Below are 27,547 nucleotides of genomic sequence, written 5' to 3' on the forward strand. Positions count from 1 at the left end.
TATTCTGGTGGCTGGCAGGCAGGCTGCTACTTAATCATAGAAAATGTGGATTTAGTTAGGCTCTCCCAAGGCAGAAAGTCCCAACTAAGCATTATGCTGTGCTGCTGGATAAAGAGGCTGGAATTATGCAGCGGACATAACAGGCTCCTACTTCCTCCTAAATATAAACACATCATAATGGGGCTTCTTATCGCATGCCGCATCTCGGAATTTGAACCCATTCCATCCGTCCACATTGTGCTGCTGGGTCCTTGGGCTACTAACAGACTATCAACCCCCGTCCCTCCCTCTCCAAGTCCTCTGTCCCCAATTCAATGTACGAATATTGTAAATGAATACTCCTCGGTAACAGTGAAGAGTATGTTTTCGCACTACACATAAAGCCATGTGCGTATTACCACAACCAAGGAGGGTGTGCAAGGCCATTGTGTCTCATCTAACTAACTGCAATAATATGGCGCAGAGAGTTAGCTAGACAAAAGGACAATGGTGTATTTGCAATTCCAACTGCCTAAAATAGTTCAATACATTAACCCTTAACATACAGAATTGCAAAATGTCTAACTGGTAAGATCCTAACAGCTTCCAGATCTGCCCATGGTAAGGGGCGCCGTAGCCATGTGTTTTGGCTATGAACAGAACAGTACAAGCTGATTTAATAGCTGCAGATCGGTTTAATGGGGCAAGCAGGCATGGAGGGACAGCCTAATATAGTGAGTGAGAGGCCTGCCTGCTTGTCAAAGGACCCGCTGTATTTAACAGGCTGTCTGGGAATGGGACTGTGACTGGCCGGGTATGGCAGGCAGAGTTATACTACACATTACAGGGAGTGGAACTGAACACGGGCCTGAGTACTGCAGAGCCAGAGGCGCTCTTAAATACATCATATCTACTGCAGATTGAAAAAAAAACACACTCCTCAATGAATGTCTTCACGCCACAGTGAGTCTCTCTGTCTTCACAGCCCTGTGCCCTGGCCTGCACTGCCAGGCTGGTAAAATACACCCACCCATCTATCCAAAAGCATTGGTCCTATCATCAAGTGCTGTGGTGATTCATTCAGTGGACGTGAACCTTAAGGGACGAAAAGGTCTGTTTTTGCCACCTCCTCCCGATTCCATTTCCTGTCCGTCTATCCCTCCCATCAGTCCCCTCCTTGTTTTTCTCCACCTCAACATGTCCTCCTCTCTCCTGCATTTCAATTTCCTCTCCTCCCCTCTCAGAAAGACAAACGCTCACTTGTAAGAGGCATCTCCTAGTCCTCCCCATCACCGAGAGGATGCACCAGTGGCAGAGGCAGCAGCATATTAGCATACCTCAAAGGCGAGGCCAGGGAGCCATTACCTAGCAACAGAGCTGGCTGTGATTGGCTGAGGAGACATTAACTGCCAAGTGGGTTTGGGGCAAACTGGGACCAAGCGGCTAAATGAGTAAGCGGGGGGCTATTTCTGCCCGTGTCATCTCTGCTCGTCACATCAAAATGACATTGGCTGGCTGCTCCTCCCCCCCGCGCAGAGAACAGAGCAGAGACGGAGAGAACAGAGCAGAGACGGAGAGAAGCAGTGCAGAGGACACCAGAGCAGTCCTCCCATTGACTGACTGAGGCTGAAGGCGTAGCAGACCGGAACGAGCCGCAGCAGTAGAACCAGCGGCAACCAGACAACCATCTATCCTTCTGTTCTTTCTTTCTCTTGTGACCCAGCCACCATGGCTACAAACTAAGGTATTATATGATCCTCCACAGCTGCTTTCTGAGCCATAACGTCTCATTTCTTCCACAACCTCACCCGTCATCATAACACACCTAATAGAAAGTCGTGCCTGAGTCCTCTCTCCGCTTGGGTAACCCAAGAGGCTGTTAACCAAACAAACCCAACAGACCGGCCCTGTTCAGGCCATGTTTGGCGGACTGCTCCCGTCTCCCCTGCAACATTGGGCCAGAATTAGCCTGAACCACAGCTCTGTTAACATGACTGGTAGAACGGACAGAACTGGGCACACACACACGGTCAGACAGTAGGCAGTAGTGCTGTAAGATAGCCACTATTTACTTTTGGAACTGACCATCAGTATTCTACAGTGGTTTCCAAAGAGACACGGCAGTATGATGGACAAGTCAGTTTGGAGAGAACACAGCAGGTATACCACAGACGCTCTTATACCAGAGGCTTGAAACTTGGAAATGTCTGTTGCCTAGAAATACCAGAGACTAAAGTGCATCCACTGTCTTCAGGTAAAAAGAGCGCAGGCTGTGGGGGGTGAGCAGTGGTCCAGAGAGGGGTGAGAGGAGAGGGGGGGGGGGGGGGGGGGGGGGGGGGGGTGAACAGAGCTCCATTAATCACACTGGAGGGGGAGGCCGTACAGACGACAGACAGGCAGGGAGGCTGCAGCACACTGGCTGGATGCGTCATGTGGCTGGACAGTGGACGCACTACCGTGGAATGGCCTGTAGGAGTCCTCCTGGCAGTGTACACAAGCAGTTCTGTGTTGGCCACTGTGAGGGAACGTATTCACACTTAGTACACTGGCTGGTAGCATTTTAGAGATGAATGAGCCTCATGAATCTGAAACATAACCTCAGATGAGCAATTACTATTTTACCTCAGGAATTAACTAACCAAGACAAATCTGGTCTGCGTCCCAAATGACACACTGCTCCCTTTATAGTGCACTGCTTCTGACCATGCCCCACAGGCACTATATAGGGAATAGGGTGCTATTTAGGACACAAGCACCAGTTTCCTTGTTGTAAACCAGGAAAGCGCCATGTTCATTTAGCGTCGTTCTGGCTGAGTTTCTGTAATGTCTTTTACACCTGGGCAGCGCTGAAACACATGCATCCTTTCTCAACTGGAGTAGAGAACTGGTCAGGTCAGATGTGCTATGCATTGAGACCTATCCATTCATATGACAAAAATAGGCCTCCCATCGCATAATGGAACACACCTGGCTCCGTTATGTCTTTCAGTTACAGGCTGGAGCAGCACACAAAACTAGTCATTTTTCATAGTCAGAATCCATCACAACCCCCCCCCCCCCCTTATAATCAGGTGCTGTAGTAATCAGGTTTTTAAATTAATCCCAAAGATAGCAGAGCTCACAGGATGCAGCAGACTATCATTCAAATTCATTCTGGAGGGAGAAAAGCGCCAATAGAAAAACACAATCCTTTGGAGACAATTGAGGTAAAAAACAAAATTTTAAAAAACAACTCCACGCCATCCAATCAGCATCACCCGATGGCTCCGTCGCCATGGTAACAGGCATCTGGTGGAAGCTGTGCTGTGACTCGGTTAGTGCACAACAGTTCATGACAGAGACGATGTACTATTCCCTTTACCGCAGGTAGCTAGGGGGTTACTGCAGGAAGAAGGGAGGAGGCTAGAGCTACCCTTCGTCTTGATTTATAATGTGAATGTGAAGTAATACCTTAATGCTTTCAATCAGGAAATGGAATTCAATAATGGCATGCTGCTTGAAAAGTAATCCCCCCCTTGCAATCAAAATAACTACATGCCATACACAGATGCTATTACTTGGCAGTTAGGTAACTAGTTATATACACCTTACTGCAAAGTATTCCTTGTGATAGATGTCAACTGGCACTTCCATCACTCACAAATGATCATTATGAGTACATAATACAGTTATTCTCCTACATCATGTCATACAGCACATCACCATGCATGAAATTACTATTTACAATGTACATATTTCATTTATTAGCAGATCTGTTTTCCAGTACCAAAAAGGTACAGAATCAGATCAGCATATACAGCATGTTGACCTCTAGGGAAAGTTGCAGCTCATTTGTGCGAAACCACCAACCATCAAATTTCAATAATATGTAGCTAGCGGAGCGAAAGGGGAAAGGAGTGGAGCTCAGGCAGCAACCCGATGCCGCTGACTGCTGCAAAACAGAACAGGCTACTGTCTTTATTAGCTGGACAGGGAAGGTATGGCTCTTTGTCTCTCATATAAAAGAACGTGTGTTTTTGGCACTGAGGGGGCAGCCCAGGCCATCCAAGACTCGACTGCTGCTTGAACACATAGCCATCTCTCTGAATACGTCATGTACCAGTCGGCTCCAAACTGTGCTAAGAGCCCAATGCTGTTACCCCCACAGCAGCCAGCCCCAAATTACACCATTTTGCAAGACACATTTCTATGTAGTGTATTACATAAAGAAATAAGGTCTGAATGTGAAACGGCTACTTTCTTTGATAAGTATTAACAGCGTATTTCTAGACTGAATTCAATGGAAAGTAGCGCTATTTATTAGTTCATGCCAGAAACCCAACAGGGATCATTGAAACTTTCATTTTCAAAGACTTTTGTCAGCTGTGTGAGGAAGTGCGAGAGGAAGTCTGCCACGTCTGCAGTTTGACAGTAGATAGACACGACAGGCAGCTAGCTATAGCACCTCAATTAGCATCAGCCATCGCAGCCTCATTCACACAACAGATGTTTGGAGAGAGAGAGGGAACGACCCACACTTGACCCAGGTGACGAGATGATGAAGGGAGTTGGAGGGAGGTGACTGCAGCTGTACTACAGCACACCAAACACACAGACATTGTGTGGGGTCTCATAGCCTATTGGCTCTGATAGAGCTGGAAAGTGTCAATAGAATCTGGCAACACTGTCCACAGATCCCCATCCCCCACAGTGTGTAGAAATACTGATCACACTGGAAATGAAGGTGATGTCGACCCTGGCTGGCTGTAGTGGGTTGGAAGTATAATGTAGGAATAATGTCATGTAATCTCCAATTCATTTTCTCTGTGTGATGTTTTGGAAACACCACACCGACACTTTCTATGACATGCTGTTTGTTTGGGCTAGGGAAAGGAGTCTCACACTGTTATAATTTACAAGACAAAACCAGTGAACTGGACAGAGCTGAATGAAAGGTGGTCAGTCAGTGTTTATTGCGCTGGGGGTTGTTGTTCCCCTCAGAACCCCCCCCCCCCCCCCCTACAAGGAGTCGTCCTCCATTGATAATTCACAGCAAACGGTTAAAGGGAAAGATCAGGAGAGTGTCAGAGTAAACTCCTCAGAGAGAGGATTCCAAATGTCAACAGAGAGCCGTTGAGGCCTGGCCTTAGATATGGAAATTCTGCCATGCCTGAGAGGACACAAGGCTGTTAGCTTCCTCTCATCAGCGGTTGTTGCCAATGGAAAACAATTGAATAGTGTGGTGACGTGACGGCCTACAGACCTACTTGATGTAAAAACTAGGCCACGGCTACATCCTAGTTATCGCTTGTTGCAGTTATATGTTAAATGACTTGAACCACATGACTCAGACAAAGGAGATGATACGGAGGGCCGAGCACACCCCCATTCACACCGACGGGGCTGTAGTGGAGCGGTTTGAGAGCTTCAAGTTCCTCAGTGTCCACATCACTAAAGACCCATCATGGTCCGAACACACAAACACAGTTGTGAAGAGGGCACGACAATTCCTTTTTTGGCATGGGAATATTTGGCATGGGTCCCCAGATTCTCAAAAAGTTTGACAGCTGCACCATTGAGAGCATCTTGACTGGTTTCATCACCGCTTGGTATGGCAACTGCTTGGCATTCGACTGTGAGGCTCTACATATGGTAGTGCGTATACGGCCCAGTACATCACTGGGGCTGAGCTCCCTGCCATCCTGGACTTCTATACCAGGCGGTGTCAGAAGAAGTCCCTAAAAATGTTCAAAGACTCCAGCCACCCAAGTCATAGACTGTTCCCTCTGCACAGCAAGCGGTACTGGAGTACCAAGTCCGGACCAAAAGGCACCTGAACAGCTTCTACCTCCAAGCCATGAGACTGCTGAACAGTTAATCAAATGGCCACCCTGACTATTTGCATTGACCCCTCATTTTTGTTGTTTCTCTCTTTCACAGGCTCTATATACACTCACTGGACTCTAGCCACACACTCACACATACTACACTGACACTCCAACACACACTATCCCGATTGCCTAGTGAATTGCACCCCAACATGTGCATGCAGTATTACCTCAATTACATTGACACGGTACATGCCAGATACCCAACAAGGAACTAGTTACCTATTAGCCTTGCTAATGTTATTTTATTGTGTAAGTATTTCCTTATTTATTGTGCTTATTTGTCTTATTTATGAACTCTGCATTGTTGGGAAAGTGCTCGCAAGTAAGCATTTCATGGTAAAGTCTACACCTGTTGTATTTGGTGCATGTGACAGATAACATTTGATTTGAGTGTCTTTCATTCCCAATGACAGAGTAAAGTTATCTTAACCAAGGGAATGCTGTGCTCTTCATGTTAACTATTTTCATTATGTGGTTGTTATCACAATGTTGGACCAGTCAAGGCCCGAGACAAAGGATGCCCTGACACACAGTCGACTGACTCCCCCGGAGCACGTGCTATCTGACACACAGTCGACTGACTCCCCCGGAGCATGTGCTGTCTGACACACAGTCGACTGACTCCCCCGGAGCATGTGCTATCTGACACACAGGCGACTGATTCCCCGGAGCATGTTCTATCTGACACACAGGCGACTGCCTCCCCCGGAGCATGTGCTGTCTGATATACACAGGCGACTGACTCTACCCTGGAGCATGTGCTATCTGACACACAGGCAACTGACTCCACCTGGAGCATGTGCTATCTGACACACAGTCGACTGACTCCCCCGGAGCATGTGCTATCTGACACACAGGCGACTGACTCCCCCTGGAGCATGTGCTATCTGATATACACAGGCGACTGACTCTACCCTGGAGCATGTGCTGTCTGATATACAGTCGACTGACTCTACCCTGGAGCATGTGCTGTCTGATATACAGTCGACTGACTCCCCCGGAGCATGTGCTATCTGATATACACAGGCGACTGACTCTACCCTGGAGCATGTGCTGTCTGATATACACAGGCGACTGACTCTACCCTGGAGCATGTGCTATCTGACACACAGGCGACTGACTCCCCCTGGAGCATGTGCTATCTGACACACAGGCGACTGACTCCCCCTGGAGCATGTGCTATCTGACACACAGTCGACTGACTCCCCCGGAGCATGTGCTATCTGATATACACAGGCGACTGACTCTACCCTGGAGCATGTGCTGTCTGATATACAGTCGACTGACTCCCCCGGAGCATGTGCTATCTGATATACAGTCGACTGACTCCCCCGGAGCATGTGCTATCTGATTTACAGTCGACTGACTCCCCCGGAGCATGTGCTATCTGATATACAGTCGACTGACTCCCCCGGAGCATGTGCTGTCTGATATACAGTCGACTGACTCCCCCGGAGCATGTGCTATCTGATATACAGTCGACTGACTCCCCCGGAGCATGTGCTATCTGATATACAGTCGACTGACTCCCCCGGAGCATGTGCTGTCTGATATACAGTCGACTGACTCCCCCGGAGCATGTGCTATCTGATATACAGTCGACTGACTCCCCCGGAGCATGTGCTATCTGATTTACAGTCGACTGACTCCCCCGGAGCATGTGCTGTCTGATATACAGTCGACTGACTCCCCCGGAGCATGTGCTATCTGATATACAGTCGACTGACTCCCCCGGAGCATGTGCTATCTGATATACAGTCGACTGACTCCCCCGGAGCATGTGCTGTCTGATATACAGTCGACTGACTCCCCCGGAGCATGTGCTGTCTGATATACAGTCGACTGACTCCCCCGGAGCATGTGCTATCTGATATACAGTCGACTGACTCCCCCGGAGCATGTGCTATCTGTCAGGCCTTTCTAAATATGGATTAACAAAAGACAAAAGGAGAGCCTTATATTACAAGAAACCTGTGTGGAGAAAAAGAATGCAAACAATGCAAAATATCAAACAGAAGCTTAGAGGGAAAGGGAGCGTGCAGGAAAAAAGGCAGATATAGCATTGTATCCTTGAGGGGTGAACGTACAGAACATTCTCATCTGTGGGATGAATGTTGCAGAGAACAGTGGGCCCCAGTAGTAGTTGATATTCATGGCAGTCTGCCGTCTGAACTCTGTGCTCTTGGAGGGCTGGGGAGAAACCCGAGGAGCACGCAGCTCAGCGCCCCTTCCCTTGCTTGTGGCAGCAGCCTAAGATGGCTGCCAGAGCCTAGTGTAAACAAGGCAGAGAATGAAAGCGCTACATTTCTCCAGCCTGCATGCCAGGGACTGCAGGGGCAGTACTAACACAGAGTGTTGAGGGTGGAGTTAACTCCTTCCCTTCTCCAGCTTCCTCACGTTTAACATGAGAGAAGAATTACAGATGACTTTAAAAACATGAGGAGGAAATGAGGAATTATGCAATAAGGAGTATAACAAGACTAGCTAACATCAGCCGGGACAGAGAGAGGAAAAAAAGAATCAAATCTGAAGGTGCTAGCATTTGAAACTAGAGGAGAAAACTGGTGACCTTATTGTCAGTGTCTCCAAAAACAACACCCTTTTATTTGTGCCCACTAAACAGGGGGTCCCCTCTAAGATTTGGCGGTTAACTTCAGAATGGCTGCAGTAGGCTGCATCTCCCTTGAAAAGCAAATGTTTTGGAATTCTTTCCAAAGGGTATCAGCACTGGACAATTAAGAAACCTGATTTTTTTTAAACTTTTTTTTTAAAATAAATAATCTCTGCCAACCAATTTAAAACATTAATTTGATAAGAGGACAATTGGACAGACACATTCTATTCAAATTAAAATGCACTAGTGGAAACAACACATATGATTAAATGCATATGTAAAACGAGTAGGACGTTGCAGATCAGCCCTCAAAGGTGATTAAAACCAAAGAAAATACGCATTCAACATCGATTTATTTGTCCAGCTAACTATCAAATCAATTGAGTGAAGACGCTCTAAAAAGAGATCACAATAAATAAAATAAAAACTCAGCCTTTCTAGCTCTTTTTATTTTTTGAGAAATAAGGCGGGAGGACGAAGGAGAAAATAAGTGGGAATTAAAAAAAAGAAAGAAATTCCTCTCTGCGCTGCGGCTGTGCGTCGCACAAAGAGGCAGGAGGGAGGGCACACGCCTGCAGCTCCCGGCAGCTCATTCGCCAGAGAGGAATGTTTGAGTGCATACATTATCTGGTAAGGAGGCCCAGGGCTGTGAAAGATAGTGCTGACATCACCATCTATAAATGGCTGGGCTTTGAGACACTGGGAGGGAAAACAAAACCCTTTCCCCACACACACTTCCCCTCCCCCTAGAAACAGCATGCTCGAGTCTCGACCAGATTAAAGTGGTTTGCTTGTTTCTATGAGAATAAAGGAAGCTGGGATTTCAAAGCTGACCTGTGATTTTTGTGCATTTGTAAAGCAATCTGCTATATGTTACAAATACTTTGACACACCGAATACGTCCAGGCATGTCATGCGCATTGTTTTGTTGCTATTCGGGTGATGTAGTATTACCTCCAGTAATGCAAAGTTACAAAAGCAGGCAACATTTTATTCGATGCAACGAAAAAAGATATGTATATTGAATCGAAGCACGACGCAAATTAACCAAAAAGAGAGTCTGTGTTAGGGGAAACACATCGTCCTTCCAGCGCACGCAGGGTTAACCACCAGTCTGTCTTCTCTCTCCCTCCCTCCCCCCTTTGTGTCCGCAGCACATTCCTGAATAAATGATGTTTTGAACAAGGCTGGTAACCCATGGCAACAGCAGAGCAGAGCGGTGGCACTGCAGAGTAACCTTTGGGAAGGCGGTATTTTCATCTGCTGTAAACTTTTCCTGGCTGGGGAGAAAGGGAGGAGGGGGGAGACAGGCTGGCATCCCTGGCTGGCCAACAGAAGGAAAACATACTGATGTGATTTGAGAATGTAAACTGAAACAGTCCACTGAACGCCTGGCCTCTCCAGACTAGGTTTGTTTGAGGAGAGAAATGGGGTTGGAATTATATTTCTACACTGTAACGGAAGAACATTCATAATCACGTAGCTGCTGTTATGAGCAGTTATATGTTTGTTCTCTGGAGGTAAATGTGTCATGAGGTGCTGGAATTAACTGTTTAAGTGGTTATGCACGGCAATAACACAAAATCCCCTTTAACCTCGTAAAAAAAAACTACATTCTACAGTTTTTTATTTTTTTTAACTAGGCAAGTCAGTTAACAGTTCTTATTTACAAACTGGAGGACGCTGGGCCAGTTGTGCGCCGCCCTATGGGACAATACCCCAAGAAATGATGCAACTCATCATTCAAGACATCAGAGATATCAGTCAACCACTTAAGTTGAGGATAGACACAACAGACAGACAGACGTCTGTTGCACCAGCAGGACCTCTTTCGCTTGGCCTCCCCTCCTAGGTCTATGTGATGGAGCAGAAACCCCCTGCAATTCCATCGACACCAGCCTTCCTCCTACTCCGGATGACACTGCACACGCTCTGTTCGGCTTGGCACTAACAGCCGCGGACGTACTTTCACAATGCCCATATTTTCAATCATGTATTTGAGCCGATTAGACGTGATCAGTGCAATTCTTAGAAGTTGCAAAGGGAGGGCATATACATAGAAAAATGTCTGAAGAAAATGTGGTCCCTTTTCAGTTCAGTCATCATTTCTTCACCAGACAACCTATAAGTATAGAAGGTGTTTATCAACTAAACCGATTCCGGAATTTCACGCAACATATCAGCTATTCCAGACGCAATCTAGCGAGAGGCTAGAGTTTGTTACCTCAGGTAATTCAGAGGTCTGAAGGAGAGAAAAGAAAAGAGACAGTGTTTTGCACTCAGAATGAAGGAGGTGGTGGTACGACGTGAGTGTGTGTGTGTGTGAGGCTGCATTTGAATCTAACGAGTGAAGAGTCTTGTGAATTCTAAACAGGTCGGGAGCAAGAGAGGGAGAGAGAGAGAACAGAGAGAGATCCTTCCCTGAGGGGTGTCTGAGTGAGTAGGTGCCTCTGCTCCCTCCTTTGCATGCACACTGCAACCTGAAACCTAAAGTATTGAGACAGCCAAAGGCACCTTAACCATGGAAGGGCTGCTCTGTTCTGTTTTAGCATGACAATAGAGACATGTTCCATCCCAAACCAGGTGCTTTGTTGCCTCACAGCACCTGGGATAGATAGGCCAATGGAAACTGAGGCACTGCAATGCACCATTAGATAGGTCGCTACGATTCAATGCCTCAATCCCAGCCTAAGGTTTCTATAGGACTGTTTTTGTTGGGGGTGTGCACATGTTGGTAAATAGAGAGATTATTTTGGATATACTATAGTCGGATAATGCCGCCTGGGAGATGAAAAAAGTGAGAAAATGAGTGTGAGATTTGTTTTTAAATCAGACTTGGAGAAAGGGGGGAGGGGGTGTCGCTTACTCACTCAGACAGCTGCTTTCTCTATTCGAACTGATGAGCCAATTTGTGTGAACCAAATTTGAGAAACTCGACACTAACAGCCCCGTCTTCCTCTGGCGTACAACCAATTATTTTGACCATAGCATTCCCCTGGCGGTAAAAACCCTACTTTGAAACAGGGACGGTAACCAGGACAGAGTATTCAAAACTAACTATGGGCAGTCGGTCGGAGCATTACATAGAAGACAGGAGTCTCTGAGGAAAAGTCTTTACTCACCTCTCTATCTAAAGAACCATCTCATAACCCACCAACGAGCAGGGATGATAACGTACAAAGGCCGCCACCTCCAACAATCCCAGGCTGGAGGACAGACCCCATCTAAACTCAGACACGTCAGCCCAATGTTTAGGCTAAGGCTACATCTGGGCTGCTGCCTTCACATGACCAAATACTCCTCAACGGGCGTATCAAAGCTCTTCTCCTCCCATTAACCAGTATATATGTGCATCGGTTGGTGCTCTTGGGAAGAGGATACTAGTTTGTGACATGTTTCCGGGACATACACAGCAGCCATTGTCTTAATCTCTTCCCGAGCTCACGTACAGAAGGCTCTAGTTGAGCCCGGTTGGTATTTATGGGGTTATCTGACCTCCCAGTCTCGACCTGCTCTATGCGCTCCATGGCACAGAGCCACGTGGGATTGGGAACCATGCTGCCTGCTGCAGACTGTGTGTACATAGGACCATTTGTCTCCATAACCCAGAGCAGCGCTAGGCTATTAAGCGCAGCTACATAACAGGCATGCACCAACCGTGCTATATATCTTTATTATCACCGGCCAATGGAACAGTGAGGAACCGTGCCTGCCTGCTGCATTGAAAACGAGGAATGCCTTCCCTTTGGCTATACTGAGGCATGTGCAACAATTTTCAGACAGAAGCACACACACAGCGTAAACACGGGGAAATCGTAGTACTGCTTGAGCATGCACCAATACTACAACCATCAGAAAGATGAGCTGTCGTTAGTGAGAAGCATGCCGTAACAGCTGACTGTTACAAGCACCTGGAGGAGAGCAACATGACATTCAATGCCAACTTGTTGAGGCCGCTTTTTCTTGTCTTGCCGAGAGGCACAGCCGTTGAAATTGTGGGCATATTCAATGCAAGGAACCTATTTATCATTCAGATAGATGCAACTAAGTGATACTCATTTGGGGGGAAGGAAATCTGTCAATGTGCCCTTGAGCAAGAAACGTAACCCTAATTGCTCTTGTAAGTTGCTCTGGACAAGTGTGTCTGCTAAATGACTAAAACGTTCATTTAAAATGGAAAAATATTTAAGCAGGGATCATCCCTGTAGAATGTAAAGCAATGTTACTTTGACATAGTGAAAGGGGTTATGAATAAAAACCTGGCATCATCTGAGAGATATATATATATATAAATATATCTGAGTACATGGTTAACTTGGCTTTGCAGCAAGGTGTGTGTGTAATGAACACTTATGAATATAAAACACTTTTGAACCAGATGTTAATGTCAAAGGTTGTCATCTCCAATTAGAGCAAATCTTATGTCTGGGACAACATTGTAAATAGTTCAAATGCTATGGTTGAGAAATATACTGATGGACAAAAAACTAAAAGGAATGATTCATTATACCTCAGGTGACCCCGAGTTTGTAACAGTCTAAACTTGTTAAATAAAACTGACATTTCACCCAGGGTTAATATCAATGGAATTTATTACAATTTACTCAGCTCCAAGGCACATTACAAGTCTTCTGTTACTACAGAAATGTATAAACAGTTTACGTTCATGTACAGCATTTTGCTCTACCTTTTTAAGCATCCGTGCATCAAAGCAAACTGGAAGAGAAATTAATAACACGTAGTAAAATATTTTTGATCACAAGATGAAAAGAGATATTTGCTGTAAAAAAACATACAAAATTAAAGATATGAATTAAAATAAGGAAGAAAAAAAAAATCCCCATATTGATTTGTACCCAATACAGGAGTTAGGGCAATGTAACCTGTTATTGGATGTTCACTGTGAGTAGTTTCATTTTACAGACATATATTCATTGGGAGTAGAAACTGGCCTTTTTATAATGAGAGAAGTGCATTAATTGGAAGGAATAAAACTGCAGCAGTGATTATAAAGTTAGTGCTTTAACTCGTCACTGCCACCCAAATACAACACTACTACCCGTCAAAACACCCTCCATAACATTAGGCGACATGACATCACATGTTCCTTTGTTTAAAAAAAAAAAACAGACATGAGGTGGAGAACGTCTCTGTACATCGACTATTTTTGTCCGTTTTGAGTAATCACACGTGTATATATTCGACTAAAATTCACGTTTCTATGGGAAGCCAAAGATCACACCTATGGGTCTCTCTCCTTTTTTACCTTAACGTCCCCAGCTAATATTGTTGCTATCTCACCTTGCATGAACGCCCAAGGCACATTAGAACCTACCAGGGGGCATTTCTCTCCGCTAGGACAATACACCTCGCCAGTTGCTCCCTGCGCTTTGATGCTCTCTCGAGAACAAGGGAAACAGAATTTATGGTTGGGAACTGACGGACACTGAACGAAATGGGTATCCTCTAAACGTTCGTGGCAAATGGTACAACACAGAGGTCCGTTGTTTGCCATGGGAGAATCTGGAATGTTTTGCGCGTGGACCTGATCCATGCCAGAATGCGCATTGGACTGAGAGGGAGTCCCGGCCAGATTGAGCTCTCCGTTACGGGAAGCCAAACGCCTCTGCCCAGAAACAGAGGCTGGGGAGACTGGGCTGCTGTTGTTATGCCTGGTGGATGTTGTAGAGTGAACAGAGTTGTTGTCCTTCGGAGAGTGCGCATTGCCCAACGTGTCCGCGACAGACATGAGCGCGGCCATTGGAGACTGTCCATTCTGGGGCGCAGATTCAGGGGGTGTGGCGCGACTTGAGTGAACAGAATGGCCAGGGCCAAGCGGCGGAGGTCCCCCGTGTGAGGCACCGAATGATCCGGATGCCATGGTCAGTTTTAACGCTTCGCTCTGGCTGGCCATCCACTGCTGCCTCTGCTGTTCTTGTTCAGATAGTTTCAGCGCGCTCTCTACAGAGTCAGGTTCTGGGGAGGCTTTACGCTTACGTACGCCAGTCCTCGGTGCACTCGTAGATGGCAAGGCACGAGGGATGTTGACCAAAGCAGTGGGCAGCAATGGGCAGCTGGCATCGATGTAGGGCTGAGGCAACATTTCAACCCCTAGCCCCTCTTTGAAGAATCGGACGGATTCGGGCAACAAATCACCCAGGAGTCGCCAGTCCCCCGAACCATGCTTTTTCTCATACTCCAAATATTTAAAGCCCGAGGAAAGCCCTCTGCCAAAGTCTTTCATGCAGTCCTGATACATTTGTTTGGCCACCCCTGATGCGCTGGAAAATATATTACCAGATCCACTTGGGTACTCGACAAATATTTTCAATTCATAGTCCATTCCAGGCTTTGACACTGCATCGAAAGCAAACACCCTACCCACGAGTGAATGATCCTTTTTAAATCTCACATCAAACGGGGAGCTGTTCGAAAGAGTAACCAAAGTGTCCCTTACTATTTTGGGTTTGTTTCCCCAGTCTTCGTTTCTGTTCCTTAAACTTTCACTGAGCTCAGCCAAAGCCTCTGCGTTACGCTGTTTCTCTTTCAGATCTCTCTCTTGGTCAGTGCTCGACACAGAACCTGGTCGTTTACCTTGTTCTGACATGGACTGAGCGGCCATGGACAAAGAGGGTCCCACAATGGATGGGGGAGGGGGGCGGCTGGACAGGCTATGCGGGGCTATGGCTGTTGCCGAGGAGGGTCCATTCAACATGGTCTGTGGGAGAAGGTTGGGGGGAACGTTCATTTGTCCTGGGACCGCAGCGAGACCGTGGCTCCGACGGGAGTTCGGGCTCTGTCGGTTCAGTTCTGGGGGACCATCGTCCGGTTTGGGGAACCCATTTGGACCGCTCATTCCATTGGGAAGTCTGCTGGCATGGGCGCCAATACTGGAGTAGTCAAAGCGAGGTCTTTCCGCACTCAGAGAGTAGCGGTCCATCCCCGACTGTTGTTGTTTAGAGGGTCCATCCACATGGCTGATTTGCACCGTCTCCTTGGCTGATATTGCCGACTGTGTTTTTACTGTGGGCGGCGGTGGTGGACCGGGGGATCTCCCCCCTTGGAAACCATGAGCTCGTTTGAGGTGGCGTGCAGTTTCGATAACAAACTCGATCCGATCCGCACCTTCATAATTCACACAACCCCTGCACACTGCCTCCGTAAAATCCCATATCATAGCCCACGGCATACGGGGTAAATCGCACAGGTAACATGACTGTCTCCGAGATGACGATACTTGTGCAGAAGACATGTTTAATGTCCCTTGCCTTGGTCCTTTTCCCCCAGATTCTTCGTTTGGAATTCTTTTCAGTCCGTGAATTTGCCACACAAAATAAACCCTCTTCTTCTCCTGCTCCTCTCCTGACTTCTGATGCCAGTGACTTGCAGTGTTGGGTTGTAGGAATGAAATTTGCTTTAAGCGCGCTTCACATCCTTACTTAGTTTGTGATTTGGAATTTTGATTGTGCCTCCACGTCTCCTCTCCCCAATTGGAATGCCACCTGGCTGGAGCAGTGACGCAAGCACCACGTTCCGCAGTTCCTTTGAAACAAATGACATGCCACTTGTTGCTTTCCAAACGCGCAAACTCAAACCACTCCCTCCTAATCTTCTGAATGGACTGGGAGCTCGGCTACACGAGCGCACGATGCTGACCAAATTACATGCAGCAGAATACGGGTTTGCACAATATTGGCATTTATATTAGATGTAATCATTATACCATTCATTATTATTAAATAAACATGTATTCTGTTTCAAACAGGTTACTTTTGCCTATGTCAGCAAAACTAAACCTTCAATATGGTAAAACAATTTATGATAATGAAACAAACTAATTTCTTATGCCTCGTGCTTCCAATGCAAGGACAGAATAATACATGATTTTATATCAAACTACTCACTGAATCAAACAAAACGCCCGGTTAAAATACAAACGCCTGGCTGTTGTCTACTTTTATGTAATCCAGTTCATTTCTGACCAAAATATGCTGCTAATGTGATTGAATTTGGCAACCGATTCATTGCATATGAGTGATTACAATAACAGTTGATTACAATAAGTTGTATGCATAAGAACATGTGTTTTTTTTTTTTAAAGCACAGTGTGATGGCTAAAATAAATCGCGGTAGCTCAGCAATAGCCTCTGTAATAATTACACTGGGTTAGTTGAGCACGAGCTAGGGGTTCCCAACATGTTGATTGTTAACCTATGTACAGACAAGCATAGTCTGCACTGCGCCCCATCCATCCTCCCCCCTTTCCCCAGTCTCCCCTTCCTGATTAACAACACCCAGTAGGCAGGCGGAGCAGAATTTTCTGGAAGAGGAAGAAAAACAGCGTAAGGCAGCAGAGGGAGGAGGGAAGAAAAGTAATATATTGCAGTCTACACATACCGCTGGCACAGTACTGAACGGTGGTGGTGTGTTCCCTCCGTCCAGCCAAGAAGGGGCCAAGTATGGCCTCGGTCAAGAAAGAGTCAGCGCCATGCCGCCGCTTTCCCAAAACAATGTTGCTTTCACTGTACCGTGCTTTTAGGCTAAATGGGTACTGTGTGCACAATGGTGCACATTGGTGAGTAGTTGTAAATACGGCGTTTTGAGTACAGTACAGACTGTAATTACAAACACTGATAATGTCTCTGAAGTCACAGTATATGAAATATGCGAAGCACGTAGGATGCAAAGTCAGACCAAATTAGATGATTGCACTTCAACATATTAACTGCCTTCCTTAACTATATACCCAAAATAAAATCATCAGCAATACATGCTTTTTTTCTCCCAGCCCATCCAGTGGCGGGGGAAGCTAGAAACAACAACAGGACTAAAAGAAAAGATGGATTGGTGTTTTTCTTCAGAGTCGGTGCCAGACAGAGCAGGCTCTATGACTACCAGCAGCAGGCAGCAGCTGAGATTGTTATGTGGACAACTGTCACTTTATTTGTGCTCCAGGGATTGTGAAGGACAGGCAATGAAAGAGACAGCCATCATCAGTCAACAGAATTGGAGCAGACACAGACCTGGGCCGGGGAAGAGAAAAGTCTGTTTGTTCCATTTACTCCAACACTAAGCTCAATACTATTCCAACACTATCAATAGCTGTGCTTGACGAGCGTGGAGCACAATCGTACAGTTATAAAAGGTCAATGATCCTCAAAGCATGTGGCAACACAGTGTTGTAGACATATGGATGGACTTAAAACATAAGCGTATAAGAAAACTATGCCACATCAACTAACTAACCAGCGACATGTATCCATCCATGTAAGTGGTCGTTCTGCAGTTTAAATATCATTTGCAGAACTCAACATCGCGGCAATATTAAAATCAGCTAATTCTGCCTCGGACGACTTCAAAAACAACCAGATACATAACTCTACACACTGTCTGCCTCAGCACCAGCCTCGAGCTCCCCTCCTTCCTGAAAGGATCCTGTGCAATCCCCACGGTCCCTCATGCATACACTGAGCTGCTCACACACCAACTTGAGCTCTCTCTCGCTCTCCCTCTTTGTGGAAAATTTTGCGTGGCCCACACAGTCAAGCGCAGGGGTTAATTTTTTGCTTCCGCTAAGCACCTGGCAAGTTGCCAGACAGATGAATTCTGGGAAAAGGTGAGACTTGCCAAGTACAAACTGCCAACATTAAGCAGGCCTGACAGCTCCTCTTTTCCTCCAAACTTGGCAGCAGTTCAAAGTGCTCTTTCATTTGAGATGTTGGCAGACTGCCAGCAGCATGCAGATACAGTGTATTCAGACGCCTTGACTATTTCCACATGGTGGAAAAAGCCTTATTCAGCCTTCTTCTAGAATGGATTAAATTGTTTCCCCCCCTCAATCTACACACAATACCCCATAATGACAAAGCAAAAACTGGTTGTTAGAAATTGTTGTACATTTATTAAAAATTAAAAACAGAAATATCACATTATTCATAAGTATTCAGACACTTTACTCAGTACATTGTTGAAGCACCTTTGGCAGTGATTACAGCCTCGAGTCTTCTTGGGTATGATGCTACAAGCTTGGCACATCTGTATTTGCGGAGTTTCTTCCATTCTTCTCTGCATTTCCTCTCAAGCTCTGTCAGGTTGGATGGGGAGCATCACTGCTCAGCTATTTTCAGGTCTCTCCAGAGATGTTCGATTGGGTTCAAGTCCAGGCTCTGCCTGGGCCACTCCAAGGACATTCAGAGACTTATCCCGAAGCCACTTCTGTGTTGCATTGGCTGTGTGCTTAGGGTCATTGTCCTGTTGGAAGACGAACCTTCACCCCAGTCTGAGGTCCTGTGCATTCTGGAGCAGGTGTTCATCAAGGATCTCTCTGTACTTTGCTCTGTTCATCTTTCCCTCGATCCTGACTAGTCTCCCAGCCCCTGCTGCTGAACATCCCCACAGTATGATGCTGCCACCACGCTTCACTGTAGGGATGGTGCCAGGTTTCCTCCAGATGTGACGCTTGGCATTCAGGCCAAAGAGTTCAATCTTGGTTTCATCAGACCAGAGAATATTGTTTCTAATGGTCTGAGAGTCTTTAGGTGCCTTTTGGCAAACTCCAAGTGGGCTGTCATATGCCTTTTACTGAGGACTGGCTTCTGTTTGGCCACTCTACGATAAAGGCCTGATTGGTGGAGTGCTGCAGAGATGGTTGTCCTTCTGGAAGGTTCTCCCATCTCCACGGAGGAACTCTGGAGATTCTTCAGAATGACCATCGGGTTCTTGGTCACCTCCCTGACCCTTCTCCCCCGATTTCTCAGTTTTCCTGGGCGGCCAGCTCTAGGAAGAGTCTTGGTGGTTCCAAACTTCTGATGGAGGCCATGTTGTTCTATGGGACCTTCAATGCTGCAGACATTTTTTGGTACCCTTCCCCAGTCCAATCAATCGAACTTACCACAGGTGGACTCCAATCAAGTTGTAGAAACATCTTAAGGATGATCAATGGAAACAGGATGCACCTGGGCTCAATACCGAGTACCATAGCAAAGGGTCTGAATACATCTGTAAATAAGGTATCCTTTAAAAAAAATATATAAATGTGAAAAAATGTCTAAACCTGTTTTCGCTTTGTCGTCATGGGATATTGTGTATAGATTGATGAGAAAAAACATGAATTGAATCAATTTTAGAATAAGGCTGTAATGTAACAAAATGTGGAATAAGTTTAGGGGTCTGAGCACTTTCCGAATGCACTGAAGACTACTTTACCTACTCTCTCCTCTCACTCTCAGATGGAGCTGATAAATGCCGCTGTCGTTGTCATGGGGATCATTCTGAGCTAGGTGGCAGACCGGAGTGGTCCTGTAAATAACTGCATCTACTTTTCTCTCTCTCTCCTTTTATGCAAATACTCTTTACAATCACACACACACACACACACACAACTTATTAACTTAAGCTGATCTTAGAGTTGAGAAAATACAGCCTTTATCCCTTTAATGCTGAAATTGTAAAGGTCTTTGAAAAGCATTGTCCCTATTCCCCTTTGCTCTGTTTTAAGCATACTGTATGCCAATAATATACACTACCATTAAAAAGTATGGGGTCACTTAGAAATGTCCTTGTTTTTGAAAGAAAAGCACATTTTTTGTCCATTAAAATAACATCAAATTGATCAGAAATACAGTGTTTACATTGTTTATGTTGTAAATGACTACTGTAGCTGGAAACGGCAGATGTTTCATGGTATATCTACATAGCCGTACAGAGGCCCATTATCAGCAACCATCACTCCTGTGTTACAATGGCACGTTGTGTTAGCTAATCCAAGGTTATCATTTTAAAAGGCTAATTGATCATTAGAAAACCCTTGTGCAATTGTTTTAGCACAGCTGAAAACTGTTGTTCTAATTTAAAAAAGCAATAAAACTGTCCTTCTTTAGACCAGTTGAGCATCAGTATTCGTGGGTTCGATTACAGGCTAAAAATGGCCAGAAACAAAGACCTTTCTTCTGAAACTCATCAGTCTATTCTTGTTCTGAAAAATGAAGGCTATTCCATGCGAGAAATTGCAAAGAAACTAAAGATCTCATATAACGCTGTCTACTACTCCCTTCACAGAACAGCACAAACTGTCTCTAACCAGAATAGAAAGAGGAGTGGGAGGCCCTGCCAAGAAGGCCAGCGTCTCGGAGTCGCCTTTTCACTGTTGACGTTGAGACTGGTGTTTTGCGGGTACTATTTAATGAAGCTGCCAGTTGAGGACTTGTGAGGCATCTGTTTCTCAAACTAGACACTCTAATGTACTTGTCCTCTTGCTCAGTTGTGCACCGGGGCCTCCCACTCCTCTTTCTATTCTGGTTAGAGACAGTTTGCACTGTTCTGTGAAGGGAGTAGTAGACAGCGTTATATGAGATCTTTAGTTTCTTTGCAATTTCTCATATGGAATGGACTTCATTTCATAGAACAAGAATAGACTGACGAGTTTCAGAAGAAAGTTATTTGTTTCTGGACATTTTGAGCCTGTAATCAAACCCACAAATGCCGATGCTCCAGATATTCAACTATTCTAAAGACCAATTTTATTGCTTTATTAAATCAGAACAACAGTTTTCAGCTGTGCTAACATAATTGCAAAAGGGTTTTCTAATGATCAATTAGCCTTTTAAAATGATAAACAAGGGTTAGCTAACACAACGTGCCATTGGAACACATGAGTCATGGTTGCTGATAATGGGCCTCTGTACGCTTATGTAGATATTCCATTTTAAAAAATCCTCAGTTTCCAGCTACAACATTAACAATGTCTACACTGTATTTCTCATCCATTTTATGTTATTTTAAATGGACAAAAAAATGCGCCTTTCTTTCAAAAACAAGAATTTCTAAGTGACCCCAAACCTTTGAGTGGTAGTGTACATATTAGAGCGTATGAAATAATCACAGTCAAAGATGAATGGGCAAAATTAGGGAGGACAAATTCAAAGACAAAAGATATCCAATGATTCTTTCAAATCCTGAAAAAAATGACTGACCACAATTTTTGTTTTCTTTCTCCCTTACCTGGATTGCGCTGGTTGCTGGCAGCCGTCGTTGGGCGTTGCCATGGCAGCCCTCGCAGAAGATTGCTGCTGCACACCTCTGGTTGCCAAGCTGTTGCCGTTGTTAGGGATAGCCTCCAGAAGTCTGCCATTTCCTGCAGAGACAGAGACACACCAGCAATCAGCCACTCAGTCTCAGACACCTGCATCAGCTCAGTCAGCACTTTATCTCCCCCTCTCACAGTATTCTACACAGGGACACAGGAATTCACATCGCACAATGAGCTGATTGCTTCACAGGGCCTCATGGGTTTCTGCTTACATTTTCATCGCAATCTCTTTCTCCTGTGGATCATTTGCTATACTACCGACTTTGTCACACAGAAATTGTCCTCTATCTATCTCTATGGCCTGTTCACACGCATATCTGCCCTCTCGTTGGCTAGAATGGTCCCACCTGATCTCACCTCCTCCCACCTGCCTTCAATCTTTGATGTATTTCCATTGTTAGAATGTTCCGTTGACTATCTTGTCCTGCTGAATGAAAGAATTGGTCGCTGGATTGCCCTCCATAAGCTAGTAATGCATGCCCCACCACGCCCCCTGCTGACCATCAGCTGCAGCCCTGGCCATGGCAGGTAAGGGCACCACGCTAATAATATATAGTCTGCCATTTCTGTTCAAAAGGGCATCTCTACAGGGGCCAGACATGACCCGAAGTGGTATTTCTCAGGCATTGTAATGGCAGCATGGAATCCAATCAATGATGAGTGGCAAAACCTAAAATGGTGGACTTGGCTGAAGGAAATTATAAAAATAACCTTCTATAAAGTAACTTAAACTACGAAGTCATGTTTTGGATCACCCGGAAGAAAGTGGATGCTTACCAAAACACATTAAGAGATTTCCTTTGCTTATCATAAAGGTGTGTTCCACTGGTGTAATTATGAGTCTACAAAAGCTATCCAAAATGAGGACCCCGGTGAAGTTACCGTTAAAATGCTGTGTTTTTATGCAGATCAGAAAAGCAAATACATCCCAATTGACACCCTATTCCCTACATAGCGCACTAGGGTAGGGTACCATTTGGGGGGCATTTACCTCATGTGATCTGGTGCTGGGAGGAAACACCCCTCACAGAGGAGAAAATTAGTCCTGAGTCTGTGTCATTCATCAGAATTAGGCCCAGGCTGACAGATGAATGCTATAACAGTGTGTGTGAGTGGCTGGGGCTTAGTCTGTGTGTATCCGGACGACTGATGATGAAACACTTGAAGATGACATCACATTTTAAAAATAGGAGACTACCGAGCGAGTGCTTCGGTTACTAGTCCAACACTCTAACCACTAGGCTACCTGCCGCCCCTATGGGGAAGTAGTGCCGTTGTGTTCCAGTCAGATTCCTCAACATGAATTAAATTATGAGAAACAGAGAAGGGCAAAGCCACTGCAATGTGTGACATGTAATTTGAGGCATTCTAGCTACATCTAGATAGTATTCCACATTTATCAGATAAATCAGATACCATGGGTCTCGGTACCAAATCGATACCGTGGTCAGTCATCGTGATTGGCGAAGGAACTGACCCCACTTGTGTTTGTTGATTTCCAAGATAAATCATTGATTCTAAAATGACGGTTCACACACTGGTCTCCTTGAACTGCAATTATCTTGTCATTATGTCAGAAGGTTTTACATCGTGTAAACGACGGTGTTCTGTAAATCGACAAGAGCGATCAATCGTAAGTGGCCTGAATCATGTCATGGGTTGTTTCACATATGGTTTGATGATGTGCTTGAGAAACAAAGGACTATAAATAGCAAATTCTCAAAGAGAGCAGCTTGGCAGCTGGTGAAAAGAAAAATATAGATTTTAAAAAAAGAGAAACTGCAAAAGGAGAAGAAATAGCATGGTTGCCATGACAACTGGTTTGGATGTACTACCAGCAACAAAATGGTGCCACTTCAGACATCTTATGGCATAACATACTAGTCTGACTAACACCTAACAGAGTATGGAACGGCTCTTTGATGTTGTCGGCACAATGCGTCCATAATGAAGGGGGCTGTGTTTTTACTGGTTGGCTCTTCGCTGTGTCTTTCTCACTTAAAACACTCACACACAGCCCCCAAACATTACAACATTTGGATTTTCAAATCAAAAACAATTAGAGGCATCACCCCCCCCCCCCCCCCCAAAAAAAAATCACACAAAAAAATTGGAGAGATCCAATCAAACCCGTCGCACAACTTCTGAGCGAATATTGTATTAACAAACTGCCCCCTTTCCAGACCAGTGTCTCACAGCTCTCCCTGCGCTATGAGTCACGTGGGTCGAGTCTGCCAGGCTAACAACATCCTCCCTCTCCCTCAAACATGCTCTAATCACTACAATAACCAGTTAGTCACAGCAAATATGTGTAGTACATAAAGTACATTCCATCACCATGCTTGTTATGCCGCAGTGATAGCTCATGAACATTTATGTCCAGCTTGAATCAATTCTAATGGATAGAAATTGCAAGCGATGATACATCCAAGTGATCTGACAATGCACATTTAAAAATATGTGAACAGACCGCTATTCGATACAAATGTTAAATGCCCGTACTCAGTGCATTCCCTTATCACGACTGTGTCCCTCTGACTGCATTACTGGCTTTAATAGGGAGGCTGGTCTAGTAACCCTGTTGAAACACTGTTGGCCAAACAAAGCAAGGGTATCGAGTCAATCTTACAAGACCAATGCATTTCCCAAATGTCTCCCTTCATTTCTGACAGCACCCGCTCACGATCCACCCATACAGACAAACACACACACGGATGATTTCGAAGCCATAATTAACACTCCGCTCACCCCCCACACATCCATCACCATGGATACCAATTCTAGAGAGGGAGGCCTATTCAATTTCGAGGGGAAGACTGTCCAAGGCTTTCAAACGGCAGTGTCTAGGGTGTAGCAGAGAACCTGGCACTGATCTTTCTCCCCAACATGTAGCACTAGACTGCACACAAATTGCAGTTGAACAGAGGACAGAGGAGGAGGAGGAGCCAGTAATAGTCCTTGTGGTGAATGACACAATGACCAGAATGGTAGTTATATGACCTTTCTGAAGGTACGGTTGTTGTCAGTGTGCACTCATTCAAAATGGCTGAGTGTATATACACACTATCAACAAGAACTATATTTGTTCAACCCTGGTGATCTTCATAGGTGTCTTGAAGTTGACTTGCTTGCTGCAACATCTATATGTGAAACATCGATTACCTCCACATCAACAAAAAGGCACATCTATTCAGATGTTAAGTCCCCTATATGGGGAACTTTGAGCGGTTCTGGACCGGTTCCGGACCGGTTCCGAATGACATTTTGGTGCACAAAGCGCTCTATGAGCGCCGTAGGGTCCCGTGCCTTATCGTGCTAGAAAGACCCATCTGTCTGCCCTCCGCTTCCACTCTGTCAGCGGAACCGACTTGAAGTGTCAGGTTTCACACCCCACATTTGCATAGGGAGTGACGTGTCACATTTTCTGGTCTATCCAGGCAAAGAATACATTTGCTCTTCCTCTGAACAACAGAGCCCAGCCTGTGAGATGTCATATGAAAGTTGACAGTCTAGAGAATCCAACCGTTGTGGTTTCATCTTGCTGTGATATTCTCAGCATGATTTAGAGCTCTCAACATGAAACAAATTAATAACAATTTCATAGAATTAAAACAAGACTACTTTCTCTTGGTCTCAGACGGACAAAATCACTGTGCTTAAAGCTGAAGTTGCAACGAGACACCATTTGAATGGACGTTTAGGAGGAAAATTCTCTGTCTTCAGTTATATGAAATAGAGTCAATATTGTACTACACCGCATGCGTTGCAAAATAAATTTACACATACATGTTATTCAATCATTGCATCCACACTACTTGCGGGAATCAGTGAGCATCTGTGTGGCCAGGCGCTAAAATAGAAATTGGTTCTATTTGTGACGCTCGACAAGTCCGGCCTCTCCCATCTCCTCATTGGTCCTCATCATCCACACTCCAGTAGGTTGTAGAAATGCTGTAAAGTTGGTTGCCAACCGCCATATAAAGTCCAAAGAAGAAAAAGAAGCCTTAAGGAAGGAGGAGAGATGACGAGAAACGAATTCGATTCACCATTTTATCTGTGGATTAATTGTCTGAGTTGAGGACCTTGTGCATTTCAGGTAAAATAACAACCCAATGTTTATATACCAGGACAAATTAGCTAGCAACAGCAAGCTAGCTAGCTAAATAGCCATAAATGTTTAATGATTTTTGACCTGTCCCCAAATTAATAATTGGTTCAGAGGTTGTTTTGATATTTCAACCTGCGTGTCCTGATCCCTTCTGGTGCGAGGGAACAAAATCAACGTGCGCGCGTCCGGTTTGGTCACCATGGAAGTATGGTCATATGTATTATGCAGTTATAAGAAAGGTGAAATCTTATAGTATGTCGTTTATAATTTAAATGTTACTATATTTCAAAAGAATTTCAGTCATTTCAGGCCCCATTGCCCAACTTTTGTTGAATAGGGGGGGAGAGGGGGATTGTATTGTACTATATACTTGAGTTTGTGTCTTCAAAAGTGAGTACACCTCAGCAATTTATAACTATTTTTTACCAGAAAGGTGAGTTCCAGACCTTTCTGAAACTATGCAACATGTTCATTTAGGTGGCCCTATCATTCAACTGGTTAAAAAGCCAACTATTTGTTCACAAACTATTTCAAGAGTGATGGCTATCAATTGTCAGTTAAGACAGTTAAGAACAAATTCTTATTTACAATGACAGACTACTCCGGCCAAACCCGGACGAAGCAGGGCCAATTGTGCGCCACCCTATGGGACTCCCAATCACGGCCAGATGTGATACAGCCTGGATTCGAACCAAGGACTGTAGTAATGCCTCTTGCACTGAGATGCAGTGCCTTAGACCGCTGCGCCACTCAGGAGCCCTAAAATAAAATCAATAAACGGAAGCACTGAAGGGCGCAGTCTGCCTTTCTGTCTGTTTGTCTATACTTACACAGCCGTGCACCAGCCATTGTTTTCACCTGAATGGTTTCACCCTTAAATGAGTTTTACACCAAGAGAGAGGAGCAGGACCTAATCTTCCCATGCAACTGAATGGATATTGGCAGCCAGCACAATATAACAGCGGTACAGAGTTAATATACTGTACAAAAATATAAATGCAACAATTTCAGAGATTCATATAAGGTCATCAGTCAATAGAAATACATGAATTAGGCCCTAATCTATGGATTTCACATCAAAGGGCATACAGATATGCATCTGTTGGTCACAGACACCTTTAAAAAAAACATTTGCCTCACAATGGACTTCAGGATCTCGTCACGGTATCTCTGTGTATTCAAATTGCCATTGATAAAATGCAATTGTGTTCGTTGTCCGTAGCTTATGCCTGCCCATACCATAACCCCATCCCACCATAGGGCACTCCACCATAGGGCACTCTGTTCAGAACGTTGACATGAACAAACCGCTCGCCCAAACGACACCATAAACGTACGTGGTCTGCGGTTGTGAGCCCAGTTGGACATACTGTCAAATTCTCTTAAATGATGTTGGAGGTGGCTTATGGTAGAGAAATTAACATTCAAGTCTCTGGCAACAGCTCTGGTGGACGTTCCCGTAGTCAGCATGCCAATTGGAAGCTCCAACAGACATCTATGGCGTTGTGAGTGGCCTTTTATTGTCCCCAGCACAAGGTGCACCTGTGTAATGATCATGCTGTATAATCAGCTTCTGGATATGCCACACCTGTCAGGTGGATGGACTATCTTGGCAAAGGAGAAATGTTCACTAACAGGGATGTAAACAAATTTGTGTAAAACATTAGAAAAATATGCTTTTTGTGCATATGGAACATTTCTGGGATCTTTTGTTTCAGCTCATGAAACATGGGATCAACACTTTACATGCGTTTATATTTTTGTTCAGTATATATTTATGCGGTGCGACCCTTTTCCCTCAAGAGTACCACCATGTTCCGCCTACACTGTTCAAATGTGGTCTTAGTCAATGGTGCTTTGTATGGATGTAATTCACATCTCCAGTGATC

General features: G+C 45.1%; 2 protein-coding genes across 2 annotated transcripts in view; both read right to left on the reverse strand.

Moving 5' to 3' along the window:
* kiaa0586 (KIAA0586 ortholog) overlaps positions 1-27,547 on the reverse strand; it is a 125,446-nt gene that overhangs the window by 89,081 nt on the left and 8,818 nt on the right. The window contains exon 9 of the mRNA XM_036954655.2: positions 21,463-21,595. Within this exon, the coding sequence (XP_036810550.2) occupies positions 21,463-21,595 (133 nt within the window). The remainder of the gene's footprint in view (positions 1-21,462; positions 21,596-27,547) is intronic.
* On the reverse strand, positions 13,038-17,407 carry irf2bpl (interferon regulatory factor 2 binding protein like). Its single transcript, XM_021573941.3, has one exon. The coding sequence runs from the start codon at positions 15,713-15,715 to the stop codon at positions 13,706-13,708; it is 2,010 nt and encodes a 669-aa protein (XP_021429616.1). The 5' UTR covers positions 15,716-17,407; the 3' UTR covers positions 13,038-13,705.

Source organism: Oncorhynchus mykiss, chromosome 19 (genome assembly GCF_057628025.1).
Source record: "Oncorhynchus mykiss isolate SJ-2025 chromosome 19, ASM5762802v1, whole genome shotgun sequence".
In the NCBI taxonomy this organism is placed as follows: domain Eukaryota; kingdom Metazoa; phylum Chordata; class Actinopteri; order Salmoniformes; family Salmonidae; genus Oncorhynchus; species Oncorhynchus mykiss.

Coding starts and splice junctions, on each gene's coding strand:
- irf2bpl (XM_021573941.3), bottom strand. CDS start 15,715: ATGTCTTCTGCACAAGTATCGTCATCTCGGAGACAGTCATGTTACCTG.